This window comes from Salvelinus fontinalis, chromosome 1, assembly GCF_029448725.1.
Source record: "Salvelinus fontinalis isolate EN_2023a chromosome 1, ASM2944872v1, whole genome shotgun sequence".
In the NCBI taxonomy this organism is placed as follows: Eukaryota; Metazoa; Chordata; class Actinopteri; order Salmoniformes; family Salmonidae; genus Salvelinus; species Salvelinus fontinalis.
In genome coordinates, this window is record NC_074665.1 from 33436575 (window position 1) to 33454996 (window position 18422).

General features: G+C 41.8%; 1 protein-coding gene across 2 annotated transcripts in view; it reads right to left on the bottom strand.

The window, feature by feature from the left end:
- Positions 1-5093: 5093 nt before the first annotated feature.
- Positions 5094-18422, bottom strand: part of LOC129853339 (DNA-binding protein Ikaros) — a 28139-nt gene continuing 14810 nt past the window's right edge. Inside the window, exons 4-8 of one of the 2 annotated variants that reach the window (XM_055919282.1) lie at positions 11246-11527; positions 8717-8884; positions 8039-8164; positions 7037-7171; positions 5094-6477 (exon numbers count right to left, since the gene is read on the bottom strand). In XM_055919282.1, coding sequence (XP_055775257.1) covers positions 5783-6477; positions 7037-7171; positions 8039-8164; positions 8717-8884; positions 11246-11527 — 1406 coding nt within the window. In that variant the 3' untranslated portion in view covers positions 5094-5782. The remainder of the gene's footprint in view (positions 6478-7036; positions 7172-8038; positions 8165-8716; positions 8885-11245; positions 11528-18422) is intronic. The other variant, XM_055919290.1, reaches the window with a different exon arrangement.

Consider the following 18422-nt stretch of genomic DNA (forward strand, 5'->3'; position numbering starts at 1 on the left):
CAAGACTGTCTGTCCTCCCCTTAAAGCTGAAACTTGCCCTCTCTGCCAAGTCTTAGTTCTCCAGATGTACAAGGAGTCAACAGAGATTTTGAATGTAGTTTATCTCCTTTTAAGTCGAATGCCTTTCTGTAAATAGACTGTCACTGGTTGAGAAGGAGCCGATTATAGATTGTGCACACAATTTTCATAAAACAATCTTTGAAAAACTGGAAGACCATGAAAAGGTTTCATGTATTTTTCATTATATTTTTGTCAAGTCGCTGATTAATATTTCAGAGTTCTGGGGTTGGCTGCAGTATTGAAACTTTGTAAAATCAGCCAGCAATGCAAGTAGTGCGCACATGCCAGAGGGTTGGTGGAAGCTTGTCAGAACAGCAAGGCTCCCCACAGCTGGACCGGGACAGATACACAGAATTCTTCTGGTGCTGGGATGGCAAATCCAGACACTTGACACGCAGAATAATGTCATATTCTACCATCATGTACAGTGGCAAGAATCAGTATGTGAACCCTTTGGAAATACCTGGATTTCTGCATTAATTGGTCATATAATTTGATCTGATCTTCATCTAGGTCACAACAATAGACAAATACAGTCTTCTTAAACTAATAAAACACATACAATTATATGTTTTCATGTCTTTATTGAACACACTGTGTAAACCTTCACAGTGCAGGGTGGGAAAAGTATGTGAACCCTTGGATTTAATAACTGGTTGACCCTCCCTTGGCAGCAATAACCTCAACCAAACATTTTCTGTAGTTGCGGATCAGACCTGCACAACAGTCAGGAGGAATTTTGGACCATTCCTCTTTACAAAACTGTTTAAGTTCAGCAATATTATTGGGATATCTGGTGTGAACTTCTCTTTTGAGGTAATCTCAGTCGAGTTGAGGTCAGGATTCTGACTGGGCCACTCCAAAAGGCATATTTTCTTCTGTTGAAGCCATTCTGTTGTTGATTTACTTCTGTGTTTTGGGTAGTTATCCTGTTGCATCAGCCAACTTCTGTTGAGCTTCGTTGGCAGACAGATTCTTGCAAAATGTCTTGATAAACTTCAGAATTCATTTTTTTCCATTGATGATTGCAAGCTGTCCAGGCCCTGAGGCAGCCCCAAACTATGATGCTCCCTCCACCATACTTTACAGTTGGGATGAGGTTTTGATGTTGGTGTGCTGTGCTGTGCCTTTTTTGTTCTCCACACATAGTGTTGTGTGTTCCTTCCAAACAACTCAACTGTAGTTTCATCTGTCCGCAGAATATTTTGGCAGTAGCACTGTGGAACATCCAAGTGCACTTTTGCAAACTTCAGACTGGCAGCAATGTTCTTTTTTGGACAGCAGTGGCTTCTTCTGTGGTGTCCTCCCATGAACACCATTCTTGTTTAGTGTTTTACGTATCGTGGACTCGTCAACAGAGATGTTAGCATGTTCCAGAGATTTCTATAAGTCTTTAGCTGACACTCTGGGATTCTTCTTAACCTCATTGAGCATTCTGCGCTGTGCTCTTGCAGTCATCTTTGCAGGACGGACACTCCTAGGTAGAGTAGCAACAGTGCTGAACTTTCTCCATTTATAGACAATTTGTCTTACTGAGGACAAACATCAAAGCTTTTAGAGATACTTTTGTAACTCATTCCGGCTTCATGCCAGTCAACAATTCTTAATCTTAGGTCTTCTGAGATCTATTTTATTCGAGGCATGGTTCACATCAGGCAATGCTTCTTGTGAATAGCAAACTCACATTTTGTGAGCGTTTTTTTATAGGGCAAGACAGCTCTAAACCAATGTCGCCAATCTCTTCTCTTTGATTGGACTCCAGGTTAGCTGACTCCTGACTCCAATTAGCTTTTGGAGAAGTCATTACCCTAGGGGTTCACATACTTTTTCTAACCTACAATGTCAATGTTTGAATTATGTATTCAATGTAGACAAAAGTACAATTTGTGTGTTATTAATTTAAGCACACTATGTTTGTCTATTGTTGTGACTTAGATGAAAATCAGATCAAATTTGATAACCAATTTATGCAGAAATCCAGGTAATTCCAAATGGTTCACATACCTTTTCTTGCCACTGTAGCTTTAACAACTTCTAATTCTAGGAATGTTGGGTTGAGTTTTGGCTTTGAATTGAAGTTAAACAGTACTAGGCTACATTACAAAGGAAAAGGACCCCTGTCAAGTTTATTGAAGATGACATAGGTCAGGAGTACTCGACTGCTATTTGAGAAAGTCCGGTCACACAAATGTCCTAGGTGGCAAAGGTCCGGATGTATATTGTCATTTAACGGCGTAGTAATGGGCCCACCTCACACCCTTTTTGTTGGCGGAGAGCATTTTGCCATTTTAAAGCTAATTTCCTGCAATTTTACACATTTTGCCATGGGTCTGAGATAATTATTTTGCAGTTAAAGCTAATTTCCTGCCATTTTGCCATGTCTTATGTGTGTTCATGTGATACCTGAGTGACGGGGCATATTTGGGGTAAAAGCCCCTTGTCATGTAATCTGGCCATGATACAAGATTTAGGTAGCTGGTTAGCCTAATTTACTTATCTAGCTAGTAGTCAACTGGACATTTCTGACAGGTTATAAATAGCTCTCTAACGTCTGTCAGTAAATGACATAACTAGATGAAAACTGCCCAGGCATTTCCAAATTTCAAAATGTCACCTTGTGCGTTCTACATTTACAAATCTCAATAGCAGTAAATTGAAAAATTGACAGACTGCGGTCTGCCTGTTGAGGTATGGCTAATTTTAAATAAATGTTTTCTAAGATTTATTTGAGTTGTTGACTGCCAAATAATCTCATACATCCACCTTTCACAGTATTTTTGTCCTTACACTCATCCCAGTTTGAGCTATCACAGCCGCCCACCGTCCATGAAGGTAATCTAAACCTGTGAACACCAGTCTAACATTTGCAGTCCATGGATGGACCCCTTTCCGTCCATAAGATTAACAGATATGACTTGTGGGCATGTTAAACTTTTTTTTTTTTTTCCCCTTGATCTCAAAGGTCAAATAGGAGGTGCTTATATTTGTCCTGTTTCATACATGTGTGTGGTGTGAAATGGACGTGATTTTTTGCATATCCAACTCCCCCCGAGACACCCTCGGAGAGTGGGGTCACGGCCAGGGATCAGCCATTATTGGTTGTGACCCTGGAGCAATTAGGGTGAAGTGCCTTGCTCAAGGGCAGATCGACAGATTTCATGTAGTCGGCTCGCGGATTCCTTTCGGGTTACAGGCCCAATCTTTTACTCTGAACATAATCTGTCAAATAGGATCCTCTCTAATGGAATGGTTCACTCTGATTCTTAAGTGGTTGAGTAGCCCTATTTTAGCAAACTGTCCGAAAGTGGAGGTGAGATTTGGGATTCTGGCAGGGGGAGCCTTTGTTAGCCAGATCACATTGCAGCCATCTGGACGGATGCCCCTGTCACTGCACAGCCCTGATGAACTCATCTGCCGGGCCTCGCCTCTCTCTCCAGGCAGCTAGGCCTGGTCCTCTGAGCCCTGGCCTCAGCCTCATGTTCCACTGCCTCATCCTCGGTGTCCTAGCTAGCTAGTTGTCCACTCTCTTGTTCTCTGTGTTTTCCTGGCAATTCACTCTTCTAGGTTATCTCTGTGTGTGACATGAAGCATTCACCCACATCTTCTCTGTGGCCTGGCAATCCTCTCTCTGGTCTTCTGTGTGTTAGCATTCACCCACTGTTCTCTGTGTGCGACAGTGGATATTTTCTCCCTGGTTTTCTTTGTCCTGGCAGTCTGGTTCTTTGTGTGTAAGCACTCTTTTCTCTCAAGTTATCTGTGTTCTGGGGTGTATTCACTCGGGACCAAACACATCCAAACGTAAGCAAACAAAGCGGAACAGGGAGGGACCGTCCTGAATTTCTAACGGTTTGGACTAATAATTACACACTTGGTCTAGACTTCTGCTATCTGGTGTTCAGTGCCCTGCCCTGCGGTTCTTTACCTGAATTATTTGAGCCCTACTGCCCTATTGCTAGATCTTTTAAACTATAGTGAATTGCTTAATCAACTTCTCTGTCCTTTAAGCCTTGGTGTACCACTGCTTGGTGATCATGTGGTTTCATTATATCATTAATACTTTTATATTTCAATCTCTAAACTACCCTAATATTCCTTTCTGAAAATAGCAGGTAGGTTTGGCACATATGCAAATGCTTAGTTTGATGCAAATTTGATAGTAAGGACACTTTAGCAAACCCATATTGGAGTTAAAAACCATGTAAAGTGTCTAATGTGCACTTTAAATACACAAAGTATTCATTTATTCATCATGAATTAAATTGGCAACAATGTTTTTACTTTTAAAAAAATATATAAATATTTACCAGGAATATACATGTCAATCATTTACTCAGTTTTTCCTTGACCATTAGCAGCTACATTTTGAATGACTGGCGTATTGTGGACTTAACGATTTAGGAAAGTTCGAGAAAGCGCAATTGCATTTCTGTATTTCTATCAATTTATTTAGCCATTTGGTTATCATGGCAGCATGGTTTGGTAATGAAAGAATTGAGAAGGTTGCTCACTCATGTTTGGGGTCATGTACTATACTTGTAGCTTTGCCTAGGCTATATTCTCAATGGCTGAAATGTACAGCGCAAACACCGTTATCTATTCCATGGGATATTGTTAGATCATTTACATTAAAAGTCTAATGTGCCAGATGTTGCAACCTAATGATTTATGAATTGCTTTGAATAACTACTATGGATTGTCATTCAAATATCCAGGGGTAGAAATGGAATAGTGTGACACGTTGTCCATTTCCTCCAGTAGGAAAATACAGTGCAGCCTTCTTTTGAAGTATCCTTGAAAGTATTTGAACAGGTATATAATGTAATCCTGGTGAAGCTTACTATGAAAGAATAACATATCAGTGTTATTTTTGTGTATGTAAAATATCCTTTATTGATATTTTTGCAAGCATGATATATGAGTGAAAATACTTTTTAAAAGTTTAGTCCAAATTGAGAGTAACACTTTCTTTGCCACTGAGGTAAAAAGCTGGGACAAAACCGAATCCCATCCGTACTTGATATCAAACAAACATCTTTCAGTAAAAACACATGGTTCGGTCATTTATTCAACTCAAATTAATGTATCACATTTGATTAATGGTAGGGAATGTTTGAACTAAACGAATCAAACAGGAAACCCTAACACCAACTGTAATAAATTACCAAAAGAAACACATGCATGTGTACACAGCATAAATAATATATAAAAAGTTCATATAAAAAAAAGAAGTTTAAAATAAACTAAAATAAACGGTGGGATTCAAATAGGTTATTATAGTGAAGAATAACATTGTAAAGTTATAACTTAAATGTCAAGCAATACCTTGCCATTTAAAAGACACATTTCTTGCATGATTGTATTCTTTAGAATAAAATATACAGATATTCCTGTCCAGGTAGGCTATCAGAAAACAGACATGTATTTAATGTACACAGACATCAAAGGGTAGATCAATGACTTCAAACTATACAGTATGTGACGCATGATACTTACTGCTGAGGCACAATCATTTTTTAAGTTGTTTGTTCAGTTATTTGAACACCTTTTTGTTTTCTTAAAAAGCAGATCGAGGAATAGTTTATTTTTCCTCCTGAACATGTGAAATACACATTAATTAGACTTGTTCTTCAACATGCAATTTCTTGACAATGTATAAAAATTGTGTGTGTGTGTGTTCACTACATGTGTATGTTCATGAGTAAGTGTGTGTTCAGTTGGCAACTCAGTAGCGATGCTCCCCCCGGGTCATGTGTGACGAAAACTCGTAACGGTCCTGACTGCGGTGGCCACAGAGGTTGCACTCGAAGGGGTCTCGGAAGCCATGGCAGCCCATGTGGATGGTGTACATCACATGGTCTAGGAAGAGGATGCGGCAGTGTTCACAGCGATATGCCCTCACCTGCTCCCCCTCTCCACTCAGCACCTTGAACCCCTCCGAGGCAATCTCGATACTGGCCCGCATGGCCTCGTACTGCCGCTGCTGCTCCTCCTTCCCAAGGGGCAGCACGCCATTACGTACCCCGGACGTGATGTGGTTGGTCAGGTAGATGAGGCCCGAGGCCCCGACACCTGTCCTCTCTTCATTGTTGCTCTCCGTGTCGGTGGAATCCTGGCCACTGTGGCTGGGGGAGCCGTCCTTCTCGCTGGAGGCTGACTTGGACTTCGCGAGCAACAGAAGATTTTCGGCTGCACTGTCCTTGGCTGACAGACCGTGGCCCTCTGCAGGGGGCTTGTGGAGGGGGTACATGGAGCCCATGACCCCCATGTCAGAGGAGGTTGGGGAGGTCTGGATGAGCGGTCGGAGTGACTCGGCACCCAGGTAGTTGATGGCACTGTTGATGGCCTGGTCGATGACATGAGGCTGCATCAGTTCTCCCGGGCCACCCTCGAAGGAGATGTCGGAGAGGCGTTTCTCACCTGAGGGTTAGAAAGAGAAAACAGATGAATACCAATGTTAGACTGCAATTCAAATTTTAAAAACTCAGTTTCCTGATATCAAACATTACAAAGACGTATGTTTAATTATGGTTCTAGTGGTCAATTTATTGGTCCCGTTTGACATATTGAAAAGTGATTCTACTTATTTAGAATATTCCATTCTTTGCAATTTTTCTCATGGCTGATTACTTAGTTTTAGTTGTTATTTCTGACATGTTTTGTAAATATATTTTCATTGTTAATTTAAGAAAGGGTCATCTTCAGATAAATGTATAATACACCAAGGGTAAGGCTCAAGTTGAAATCAATGAAAATATTCGCTTTGCTCAACTTAAATAAAGCTCAAACATAGTTATAATGATATGCAGATTCCAGGCACTGCTGAATATGCACTGTTTTTAAAAAAATAGCTTAAAGGAAGCAAAAGGAAGCAAATCAGAATCCATCGAACTGAAATACACAATTCTGACAATTGGAACCTAAGTCCTGTGCTTTACATGTTTGTTGGTATGCGAAGGTAGAAGACTTTATCCCTTACCTACAAACTTCTGTGGCATAGTGCTCTTACGTTTGGCTACGTTATTAGCTAGTCTGTCTAGCACCAAGGCTCTCTTAGATCCCATCTGGCTTAAGTCTTCCCTCTGCTCATTCTGGTTGCTTTCTTCCTTTACTACTGGAAAGCAAGACAGAAAAGTAGGTTTCAGAATCAAAGTAGTCAAATCTGACCTGATAAAAAGTAGAATTACTGTACAACAGGATCTTTCTACAATTTGCTGAAGCATCCCTCCCTGACTGTAGATACATGGCACAATGATGAGGAGGCCTTTATTGACAGACGTGCTGCAGTTGGTATACATTGGCCTTACTGACTAAGCAAAGCAGAGTGATCAACCCTTCTCATAATTTCCTCTTCTAATTTCCTCTTCTTAACCTCTGCACTCTTGCCCCACTTCCTAAGGTTGTCAGTTCAGTAGGCTACATGTACATCCGCCCACAATTGATATTTCCTTTGTATGAAGAGGTATTTTTATGTGAGAAAAAGCTACATTATCTTACTATATTTATTTCACTTTAAGCCATGTTCCACATTCAGAAAATTATTATAAGATTTTAGCAGAACTGTCAATACATTTTTAACAAAACATGAACTGAAAAGATTACAGGAAAAAATGACACGCTCTTATTTATGGTTCATGGATTCACAGAATGAAGTAGTAAAACTTGAAGACCTGTCCGCCATCCAAGAAAATAAGCTGCCACTTTTTTACCACATTTTCCTTACTGAATAAAGTGTTTTCCCCTTTAGAATAACTGGATATGAGCACTCCAATATATTATGGAAGTCTTGCATCTGAAGAGAAACATTTATTCTACAGATAAATGTCATTAAATCGAGTCTGACCTGTTGAAGTATTGTTGCAATTTCAACATTGTTGGTGCATTAATGTTGCTACCAGAGAGAGTCCTGAGTGGTGACGAGTAGTCAAGTTCAAAGTAGGTCAACAGTGTGGGTGGAGGTGAGAGACTGACACCAACTAACCTGTATAGATGCTGTTCTGCAGCCCCATGCACTGGAGGTAGTTGTGACACCGCTCCTTGTGTTCCTCCAGAGAGCTACGCTGCTTGTAGCTCCGCCCACAGTAGGCACACTTGTGGGGTTTTCCAACTGCAAGAAGTGACAGCAGTGAGTATTGACAGCTTTTAATTGAGTGCAATTTTCAAGTATGTGAGATGTCCATTGTACTCTCCATATTGTGAGTGGTGTACATGTATGTATATGTTGTATTTTGAGTTATAACAATGGCATTCTTTTTCATTCTCCAAAAGACCCAGTCCCATTGACATAATAAATGTAATGGTTTTATAATAATTTCTTTGCAGATGACAGATATCCCACTGGGCAAAGACATCAATTCAACGTCTATTCCTCATTGATTCAACTTAATTTCATTGAAATGACGTGGAAACAATGTTGATTCAACCAGTGTGTGCCCAGCTCCACACTAAGACCACAGAGTACAGGGCAGGTGTTCCCTCACAATTCCACTGGGTAAGTACCACCACCTGGAAAGTTGATTAGGAAATTGGACTGAAACAGGGAGGGACTTCATGGACTACATGGTCCATTTTTGAGATTTTCCGTTTCAAATCCTTTTAAAATGTTGTATGCCCTAATGTCCACAACACACTGACCACTAATCCTATCCTCCTAACTCACCAGAGTGGGTACGCAGGTGACCGCTGAGGGCGTCTCTCCTGCGACAGGCATAGTTGCACAGGTGACACTTGAAGGGCTTCTCTCCCGAGTGGAGCTTGATGTGACGTAGCAGGTTGCCTTTCTGGGTGAAGGAAGCGCCACACTGGGTGCACTGGAATGGACGCTCTCCTGAGGACAAGAAACACCCCACAGCAGGTTGTTAGGGCCAGCACACAGGAGCAGCTGCCACTCATCTACAGTATGTATCAACACTTTAAATGTCATTGGCTCATTGCAAATTAGTGTTTGCCTATTTTTCGCTAACAAGCACACTTTTGTAATCTCACAAATACATGACTCCAGTGTAGGTGTCTTTGTGAGGTATGTAAATATTATCATGTAGAAAATAGGAATATTTTCAGCAGAATCTTGTTTTATGAGCTCAGACACAAAATGACAATAATGTACATTACAGTAGATTAGTATTCTATTTGTAAGAGTAGGCCTATATGAATGGAATTCTATCTTTTATATAATCGAGGGTTAATGCAAAGTGTTGACAGTGTGTGGGGAATGTATGAACGTGCTTTCTCTTTTGTCATCGTACAGTATGAGATGGACCGATTTTGTCATTTGTATCGGTTTATAAACCATTCTGAGTTTGTCATTTTGCTTTGAGCCGCAACAATGTTGGCTCGGCTCAACGAGAACAGCCTCTCTTCAGAAAATAATGGGCCAGGTATAAAGCCATTGTCTGAATTTTGCTATCTGGATGCAAGAACTAAACCATCTCCACCAATAGCACCACTGTGGATGTGGATGTGGGGTCACTGTACTACAAGACTCCCAAGCACTAGAACACAGTGAATGATGGAGGAACTCTGAGCACAGCCCAATCAACCAGACTAGGAGGGTTTGAGAGCGGAGTGACACTCCATTTCTCCATGCACTCCCTGGCCCTGAACCTCGGAGCCGAATGGCGCTCTGATCGAACAAGAGCCTTTCAGACTCAGGCTGCCAGTTCCGTAATGCACCAGTGCCTGGGTCAATTTGATCAGAAAATCTCTTATTTTTTTCTTCTCTTCTTCGTCTCTAAAATAAGAGCAGCCCATCACAATGCAAATTCAAGCTCATTTGAATAAAGTGAAGGAAACACTTTGTGTTGAGAGCCAGTCTTCCTGATCAGTGGTTCTGGAATAAACCAATATCTAGCCTCTCTGAGTGTTGTGGCATTCTGTGAGAAGGTTTTAATATGGCTTTTTTTCTCTCAAAAGGCCCCATAAAATAAGAGTTACCAGTGAAGCAGCAAAAAGATAGAAAAAAGGAAACTCATTAAAAATGCATTTCAGGAGCAGAGACACCACAGAATATTTTCTATTTAAATAGGAGGCACTTCATTATATCTTTTATTATATGTTATTTTGCATTTACATTAGTCTAGTGTTCCTTTCTTCCATTTTGGGTTTCATTAGTTTCTAAAGCTTGACAGTTAAGTGCCTTTTTGAAAAATGTTCCCCGCCACTGGTTTGGGTTCATTACAATAGAATATCAATTCTGAATTTTGAAAAACTTGTAATACTCAGATAATTGCCATTTTGTGGAGATTCCATTTAATTGCTGCAGATATCCTGTTTTTCAACTGTGATATAAGGGCATGTTTAGGGATTATATTCATCATACTTTTTCAATCTTATCACACAACAAATAGATCACGAGCCACTTCTCTCACGTGATCATTTAAAAGAACACTCAGAGAATGATAATTGTACCGTGGCTTCCTCAGTCACCCATACAGAATATAGTGTAGATACTACAAATGACAGACGACATACTTGACTATATTTCAATATTTCAGTCTAAAACATCCCTTTACAGCATTATAAACCAATATAATGACTATAGCACAGTAACTATGGGAAAATATGCCTCTGAAACTAATCCAAACCAATGAAAGCTATATATTATCCACATAAAAAACTCAACAGAATGTTTAATAACACATTATCCACTCACGTTAAGCTCTGCCATCATCAAATAGCTCCAATTGTTTAATTAATAACTTTTACAAAACAAGTATTCAACTGCTTCATTGCACCTCAATTACGGAGAAATGGCATGGTAACAGTTAGCGGCTCCTGGTGCTTATCTCATTGAATTAAACACAATCGGTGGATGCCTAGCACGTTAGCATGGTAGCCTACTTAGTGGTACTTAGTGGTCAAATATTCAAAAACATATTTATTGGGTGATAAGCATGTAATTACCATTTTAGATTTCCAAGTAAATGGCGGACTCTAAAATAGTGTGAAACTCCAATTACTTGTGTTGAAGCCTATAACTCATGCGCTGTAGGCAACTTTGGAACAAGACATAAGAACACAGTCTAACCCTAACAGTGCTCTGTCTACTGCTCTCAGTGTCTCAAGTAAAGATAAAGACACTGACAGAATCCATCTCCTCTTCTCTACCCCACATACACATAATCTCTCTGTAAGGCTACCAGTGAGCGTGGGTGCAAAGTAAGGGCGATGAGTATCGCGGATGGCTTACCAGTGTGGCTTCGCTTGTGCACCATCAGCACATTGGGGCCAATGCAAACTATCCCACAGATATCACACTTGAGCTTCCCGTTGGGCAGGCGGATACCCCCAGCCGAGGAGTAGGGGCCCTTGCTGTCGGGGCCGCCTGCATGGGAGCCGTTCACTTTGGCCCCCGAGGCATCGAGCACGCGCAAGTCTTCCGCACACTCCTCCTCCTCCTCGCCATTCATCATCATGTCAATGGCGAGCCCATTCTCCTCGTCACTGCGAGCCTCAACTTTAATGTTACAGGCTGGAAAAGAGGGCAGTGGGCCACTGTTTAGAATAGGAACATGTTTCTGGGGGGCTATAGCCTACCTAACTGTGTAGAAATATAAGTACATTACTATATTACTATTTGACTAGATGTAAATCTTTGACTTTCTATGGGACAATATGTGACTTTTTAGTTTAAGGGCATGTGTCTATGTCTCCTTCTACTTGACTGGTTGTTTTAGTCTATGAGGTCTATGAACACCTGTGAGAGCATGCCTCACCTCCAATTAACTTACTGATAGGAATAGTTAATTGCGGCGTGCGAGCATTTAAATCAGCACTTTCTGTGCAGCAATCCTCAATTCAACTTTAATGGCTGAGTACACTAGGAAAAAACTTTGAAACAAATTTGCTGAACTCATGCAGTAGGTTCTTGTGATCAGTGTTCCAGATCAAACATAACAGATGAATAATATGTATTTTTTTTTATACTTTTGCTTATGAAGATGGGGAAACTATATACTGCATCTCTCATCATCACTCTTCTGTGAAAAATGACAGCAAGATAAACAGGAAACAGAGACACAGGAAGCCGTGTGAAACTAAGGATGGCAGCGGTGTCAACCAGACCAACAAACTATGATAAACGCACACACAAACACGCATGCACATACAAACACACACACACATACACACATAAAACGATAACTTAAAAACACTATCTGAACACAGACTAAAACTGATTGAATCAACGTTGTTTCCACGTCATTTCAACAACAAAAAATCTATGTGAAGATGTTGAATCAATGTCGAAAACTGATTGGATTTTTTTTTAAGTCATCAAAGTAAGGAAATATTGTATTTTTTTCACCCAACTTTTAAGCTAAATCCAATGACATGGTGAAATGTTTTGTACATTTCATGTCGAAATCACATTAGTTGACAACTCAACCAAATGTATATCAAAACTAGACGTTGGAACTAATATCGATTTCAACTGCCCCCATAGTCACTTCATCCTGGCGCCGGGTTTGCATAATTGTTGTCATTTTTTTCAATGGCTTTGTAACCAGACTATGGCATGGAAATAATTGTAATCAACATTTATCGTCTCAATAAGCACACGTTTTAAAGGAGCGAGTGTAAAAGGAAATGTGACGACAAGTGCCTGATTAAATATGGGAGGGAGTAAACATTTGAAACCTTGCAAACCCCTCAACCTCATTTGCATTTCATGGTGGCTGATTTCCTCATGTGTCTACCTTGTTGGTACACCCAAAGAGGAACAAGTGGAAATAATGAATTATAGGAATCTATAGCGGAAAAAGGGGAAGCTTCAGAAACAAGGCCTGCCTAACCAAAATACCAAGAATTATGGAGAAGTGACAGAAAGGGAAGCACAGACAAGGAATTGTAAAACGGTGTAACTGAAACTTGAGTCTTTTTGTAGGACGCTTGTTTTCACTGACACATGGAGGGAACAAGCTCCCATAACGCATGATTCATCCAGTGAAAGCGGAAAGGCAACTGGAGTGAACACAGTGACTTTCTGTTGCTCTCAAACACAACTTCATTATCCACCTAACACCACCATCTTGGTGATACTGGATAAAATCAGCATTTGGTATACAGTACTATGTTAACTGTTCAAATAATCAAATTAAACATCACATTGGTGACAGTGGATTGACCAAAGAACAATTCATGTTAGAATTTGTTATATTATGCTAACTGCTGAAATACTGTAAGTCCAGGGCAGCATAATGCTCCTCCCTCGCCGTACACCATTTTGGCTGTTGCCCTGTTGTCACTTTGCAATTGGACACATAGCCTACATGTCTTTCCACTGAGCAGGCGAGGTGAAGAGAACACAAACCACACGCCCATAGAATACAAAGGAAGCTAGCTAGATGAAAGCAGAAAGGCACGAAATAGAACAGAAAGAGAGAGAGAGCACCCCCAGGCAGAGAGGCAATGATAACTGTGAAGAGCATATTTTCAATAACCACAGATGCTGAATTATTTATTTTTATTTATTTTATTTAACCTTTATTTAACCAGGTAGGCAAATTGAGAACACGTTCTCATTTACAATTGCGACCTGGCCAAGATAAAGCAAAGCAGTTCGACACATACAACAACACATAGTTACACATGGAGTAAAAACAAACATATAGTCAATAATACAGTGAAAAAAAATAAGTCTATATACAATGTGAGCAAGTGAGGTGAGATAAGGGAGGTGAAGGCAAACAGATATATGTATAAATAAATAAAATATAAAAAGGCCATGGAGGCGAAGTGAGTACAACACAGCAAGTAAAATAAAAACTAAAAAACACTGGAATGGTTGGTTTGCATTGGAAGAAAGTGCAAAGTAGAGACAGAAATAATGGGGTGCAAAGGAGCAAAATAAATTAATAAATAAATACAGTAGGTAAAGAGGTAGTTGTTTGGGCTAAATTGTAGATGGGTTATGTACAGGTGCAGTAATCTATGAGCTGCTCTGACAGCTGGTGCTTAAAGCTAGCGAGGGAGATAGGTGTTTCCAGTTTCAGAGATTTTTGTAGTTCGTTCCAGTCATTGGCAGCAGAGAACTGGAAGGAGAGGCGTCCAAAGGAAGAATTGGTTTTGGGGGTGACTAGAGAGATATACCTGCTGGAGCGCGTGCTACAGGTAGGTGCTGCTATGGTGACCAGCGAGCTGAGATAAGGGAGGACTTTACCTAGCAGGGTCTTGTAGATGACCTGGAACCAGTGGGTTTGGCGACGAGTATGAAGCGAGGGCCAGCCAACGAGAGTGTACAGGTCGCAGTGGTGGGTAGTATATGGGGCTTTGGTGACAAAACGGATGGCACTGTGATAGACTGCATCCAATTTATTGAGTAGGGTTTTGGAGGCTATTTTGTAAATGACATCACCGAAGTCGAGGATTGGTAGGATGGTCAGTTTTACAAGGGTATGTTTGGCAGCATGAGTAAAGGATGCTTTGTTGCGGAATAGGAAGCCAATTCTAGATTTGACTTTGGATTGGAGATGTTTGATGTGGGTCTGGAAGGAGAGTTTACAGTCTAACCAGACACCTAGGTATTTGTAGTTGTCCACATATTCTAAGTCAGAGCCGTCCAAAGTAGTGATGTTGGACAGGCGGGCAGGAGCAGGCAGCGATCGGTTGAAGAGCATGCATTTGGTTTTACTTGTATTTAAGAGCAGTTGGAGGCCACGGAAGGAGAGTTGTATGGCATTGAAGCTCGCCTGGAGGGTTGTTAACACAGTGTCAAAAGAAGGGCCAGAAGTATACAGAATAGTGTCGTCTGCGTAGAGGTGGATCAGAGAATCACCAGCAGCAAGAGCGACATCATTGATGTAAACAGAGAAGAGAGTCGGTCCAAGAATTGAACCCTGTGGCACCCCCATAGAGACTGCCAGAGGCCCGGACAACAGACCCTCCGATTTGACACACTGAACTCTATCAGAGAAGTAGTTGGTGAACCAGGCGAGGCAATCATTAGAGAAACCAAGGCTGTCGAGTCTGCCAATGAGGATGTGGTGATTGACAGAGTCAAAAGCCTTGGCCAGGTCAATGAATACGGCTGCACAGTACTGTTTCCTATCGATGGCGGTTAAGATATCGTTTATGACCTTGAGCGTGGCTGAGGTGCACCCATGACCAGCTCTGAAACCAGATTGCATAGCGGAGAAGGTGTGGTGTGATTCGAAATGGTCGGTAATCTGTTTGTTGACTTGGCTTTCGAAGACCTTAGAAAGGCAGGGTAGGATAGATATAGGTCTGTAGCAGTTAGGGTCAAGGGTGTCCCCCCCTTTGAAGAGGGGGATAACCGCAGCTGCTTTCCAATCTTTGGGGATCTCAGACGACAGGAAAGAGAGGTTGAAGAGGCTAGTAATAGGGGTGGCAACAATTTCAGCAGATAGTTTTAGAAAGAAAGGGTCCAGATTATCTAGCCCGGCTGATTTGTAAGGGTCCAGATTTTGCAGCTCATTAAGAACATCAGCTGACTGTATTTGGGAGAAAGAGAAATGGGGAAGGCTTGGGCGAGTAGCAGAGGGGAGGGCAGTGCTGTTGTCCGGGGTAGGGGTAGCCAGGTGGAAAGCATGGCCAGCCGTAGAAAAATGCTTATTGAAATTCTCAATTATAGTGGATTTGTCGGTGGTGACAGTGTTTCCTATCTTCAGAGCGGTTGGAAGCTGGGAGGAGGTGTTCTTATTCTCCATGGACTTTACGGTGTCCCAGAACTTTTTTGAATTTGTGTTGCAGGAAGCAAATTTCTGCTTGAAAAAGCTAGCCTTGGCTGTTCTAACTGCCTGTGTATATTGGTTTCTGGCTTCCCTGAAAAGTTGCATATCACGGGGGCTGTTCGATGCTAATGCAGAACGCCATAGGATGTTTTTCTGATGGTTAAGGGCAGTCAGGTCAGGAGAGAACCAAGGGCTATATCTGTTCCTGGTTCTAAATTTCTTGAATGGGGCATGCTTATTCAAGATGGTGAGGAAGGCATTTTTAAAAAATGACCAGGCATCCTCTACTGACGGGATGAGATCAATATCCTTCCAGGATATCCCGGCCAGGTCGATTAGGAAGGCCTGCTCGCTGAAGTGTTTCAGGGAGCGTTTGACAGTGATGAGTGGAGGTCGTTTGACCGCTGACCCATTACGGATGCAGGCAATGAGGCAGTGATCGCTGAGATCTTGGTTGAAAACAGCAGAGGTGTATTTGGAGGGCAAGTTTGTTAGGATGATATCTATGAGGGTACCCGTGTTTACGGAATTGGGGTGGTACCTGGTAGGTTCATTGATAATTTGTGTGAGATTGAGGGCATCAAGCTTAGATTGTAGGGTGGCTGGGGTGTTGAGCATGTTCAAATTTAGGTCGCCTAGCAGCACGAGCTCTGAAGATAGATGGGGGGCAATCAGTTCACATATAGTGTCCAGAGCACAGCTGGGGGCAGAGGGTGGTCTATAGCAGGCGGCAACGGTGAGAGACTTGTTTTTAGAGAGGTGGATTTTTAAAAGTAGAAGTTCAAATTGTTTGGGAACAGACCTGGATAGTATAACAGAACTCTGCAGGCAGTCTTTGCAGTAGATTGCAACACCGCCCCCTTTGGCCGTTCTATCTTGTCTGAAAATATTGTAATTGGGGATAAAAATGTCTGAATTTTTGGTGGTCTTTCTAAGCCAGGATTCAGACACGGCTAAAACATCCGGGTTGGTAGAGTGTGCTAAAGCAGTGAACAAAACAAACTTAGGGAGGAGGCTTCTAATGTTAACATGCATGAAGCCAAGGCTATTACGGTTACAGAAGTCATCAAAAGAGAGCGCCTGGGGAATAGGAGTGGAGCCAGGTACTGCAGGGCCTGGATTCACCTCTACATCACCAGAGGAACAGAGGAGAAGTAGGATAATGATACGGCTAAAAGCTATGAGAATTGGTCGCCTAGAGCTACTAGAGCAGAGAGTAAAAGGAAGTTTCTGGGGGCGATAAAATAGTTTAAAGGAATAATGTACAGACAAAGGTATGGTAGGATGTGAATACAGTGGAGGTAAACCTAGGTATTGAGTGATGATGAGAGAGATCTTGTCTCTAGAAACATCATTGAAACCAGGTGATGTCATCGCATATGTGGGTGGTGGAACTGATAGGTTGGATATGGTATAGAGAGCAGGGCTAGAATCTCTACAGTGAAATAAGCCAATAAACACTAACCAGAACAGCAATGGACAAGGCATATTTACATTAAGGAGAGGCATGCTTAATCGAGTGATCAGTAAGGGTCCAGTGAGTAGAGGTTGGTTGGGGTCGTGGCGATCCAGACAGCTGGCCGGGTATATGGCTATCGGTAGCAGCATAGGATGGAGGTCTGTTTGTAGATACCTCGTGCGTTTCCGTCGGTAGGTTCCGTGTAGTGGGGTTTTGTTCAGATAGCAGCCGATAGGACAGCTAACGATTAGCGGGCCTCAGGTGAGCGTTCAGGTAACGTCGGGACGGATTTGCCGGTTGGATAAATCCCTCGGGCAGATAACGTCGGCAGTCAGTCGTGAAGGCCCGGTGGGGTTCCGTATCTGCAGCAGCAACAAAAGAAACGGGTCCGGATGGTGATGGAACTCCTCAGCTGGCTAGCTCCAGCATGATTTGAGTTTGCTCCGGGGTCGACGTAAGCCAATAGTCACACGGTATGCAGCTAGCTAGCTGCGAAATCAAGGTGCAAGTGTCCAGAGCCTGCGGTTGGAATCCGGGGAAACTGAGAGAAAAAAAGTCCCGGAATGCTCCGGTCCGAGTCGCGTTGCACAAAAGTGCCGGTAGATTATCGAGCTAAAGGAATAGCTGATGACCGCAAAACGTGGGCAGCTGAAACACCAACGCTAGCTAGCAAACCGGCTAATTTCGGGGCAGCTACAGATTAGCTTCTGGCTAGCTATCGGAGTAGCTTCTGGTTAGCTATCAGGCTAGCTTCTGAATTAGCCCCTGGCTATCTTCCACGATGGATTTTCAGATTGAGGTAAATAATACTTAATGTAATTGGTGAAGCGGGTTGCAGGAAAGCTTTTGCAGGAAAGCTTTTGTAGTTGAGTTCTTGGATAATAAAATAAATAAAAGATATGTGAAGAAAAGGTGTAAATATATATATACAGGACACGACAAGACAATACGGAAAAGACGTCTGAACTGCTAAGCCACCTTGGAGCACAATTAAGGCCTGCATGTCTCCAAACATGTTAGGCCTACAGGTCAGGCAGAACAATAGACGTGAAGATGACTGGGTGGTTGGCTACACCATGAATACAACCATTTTCCAACTTCTACATGATTACAGTAATGAGAGAAAAATATGTTAGTACCTTCTATGGGTTTGTTGTTCGGTTAATGTAATGCATAAAACTTGTAACATATTTGGGGGCTCGTTTGGGATTTCACTT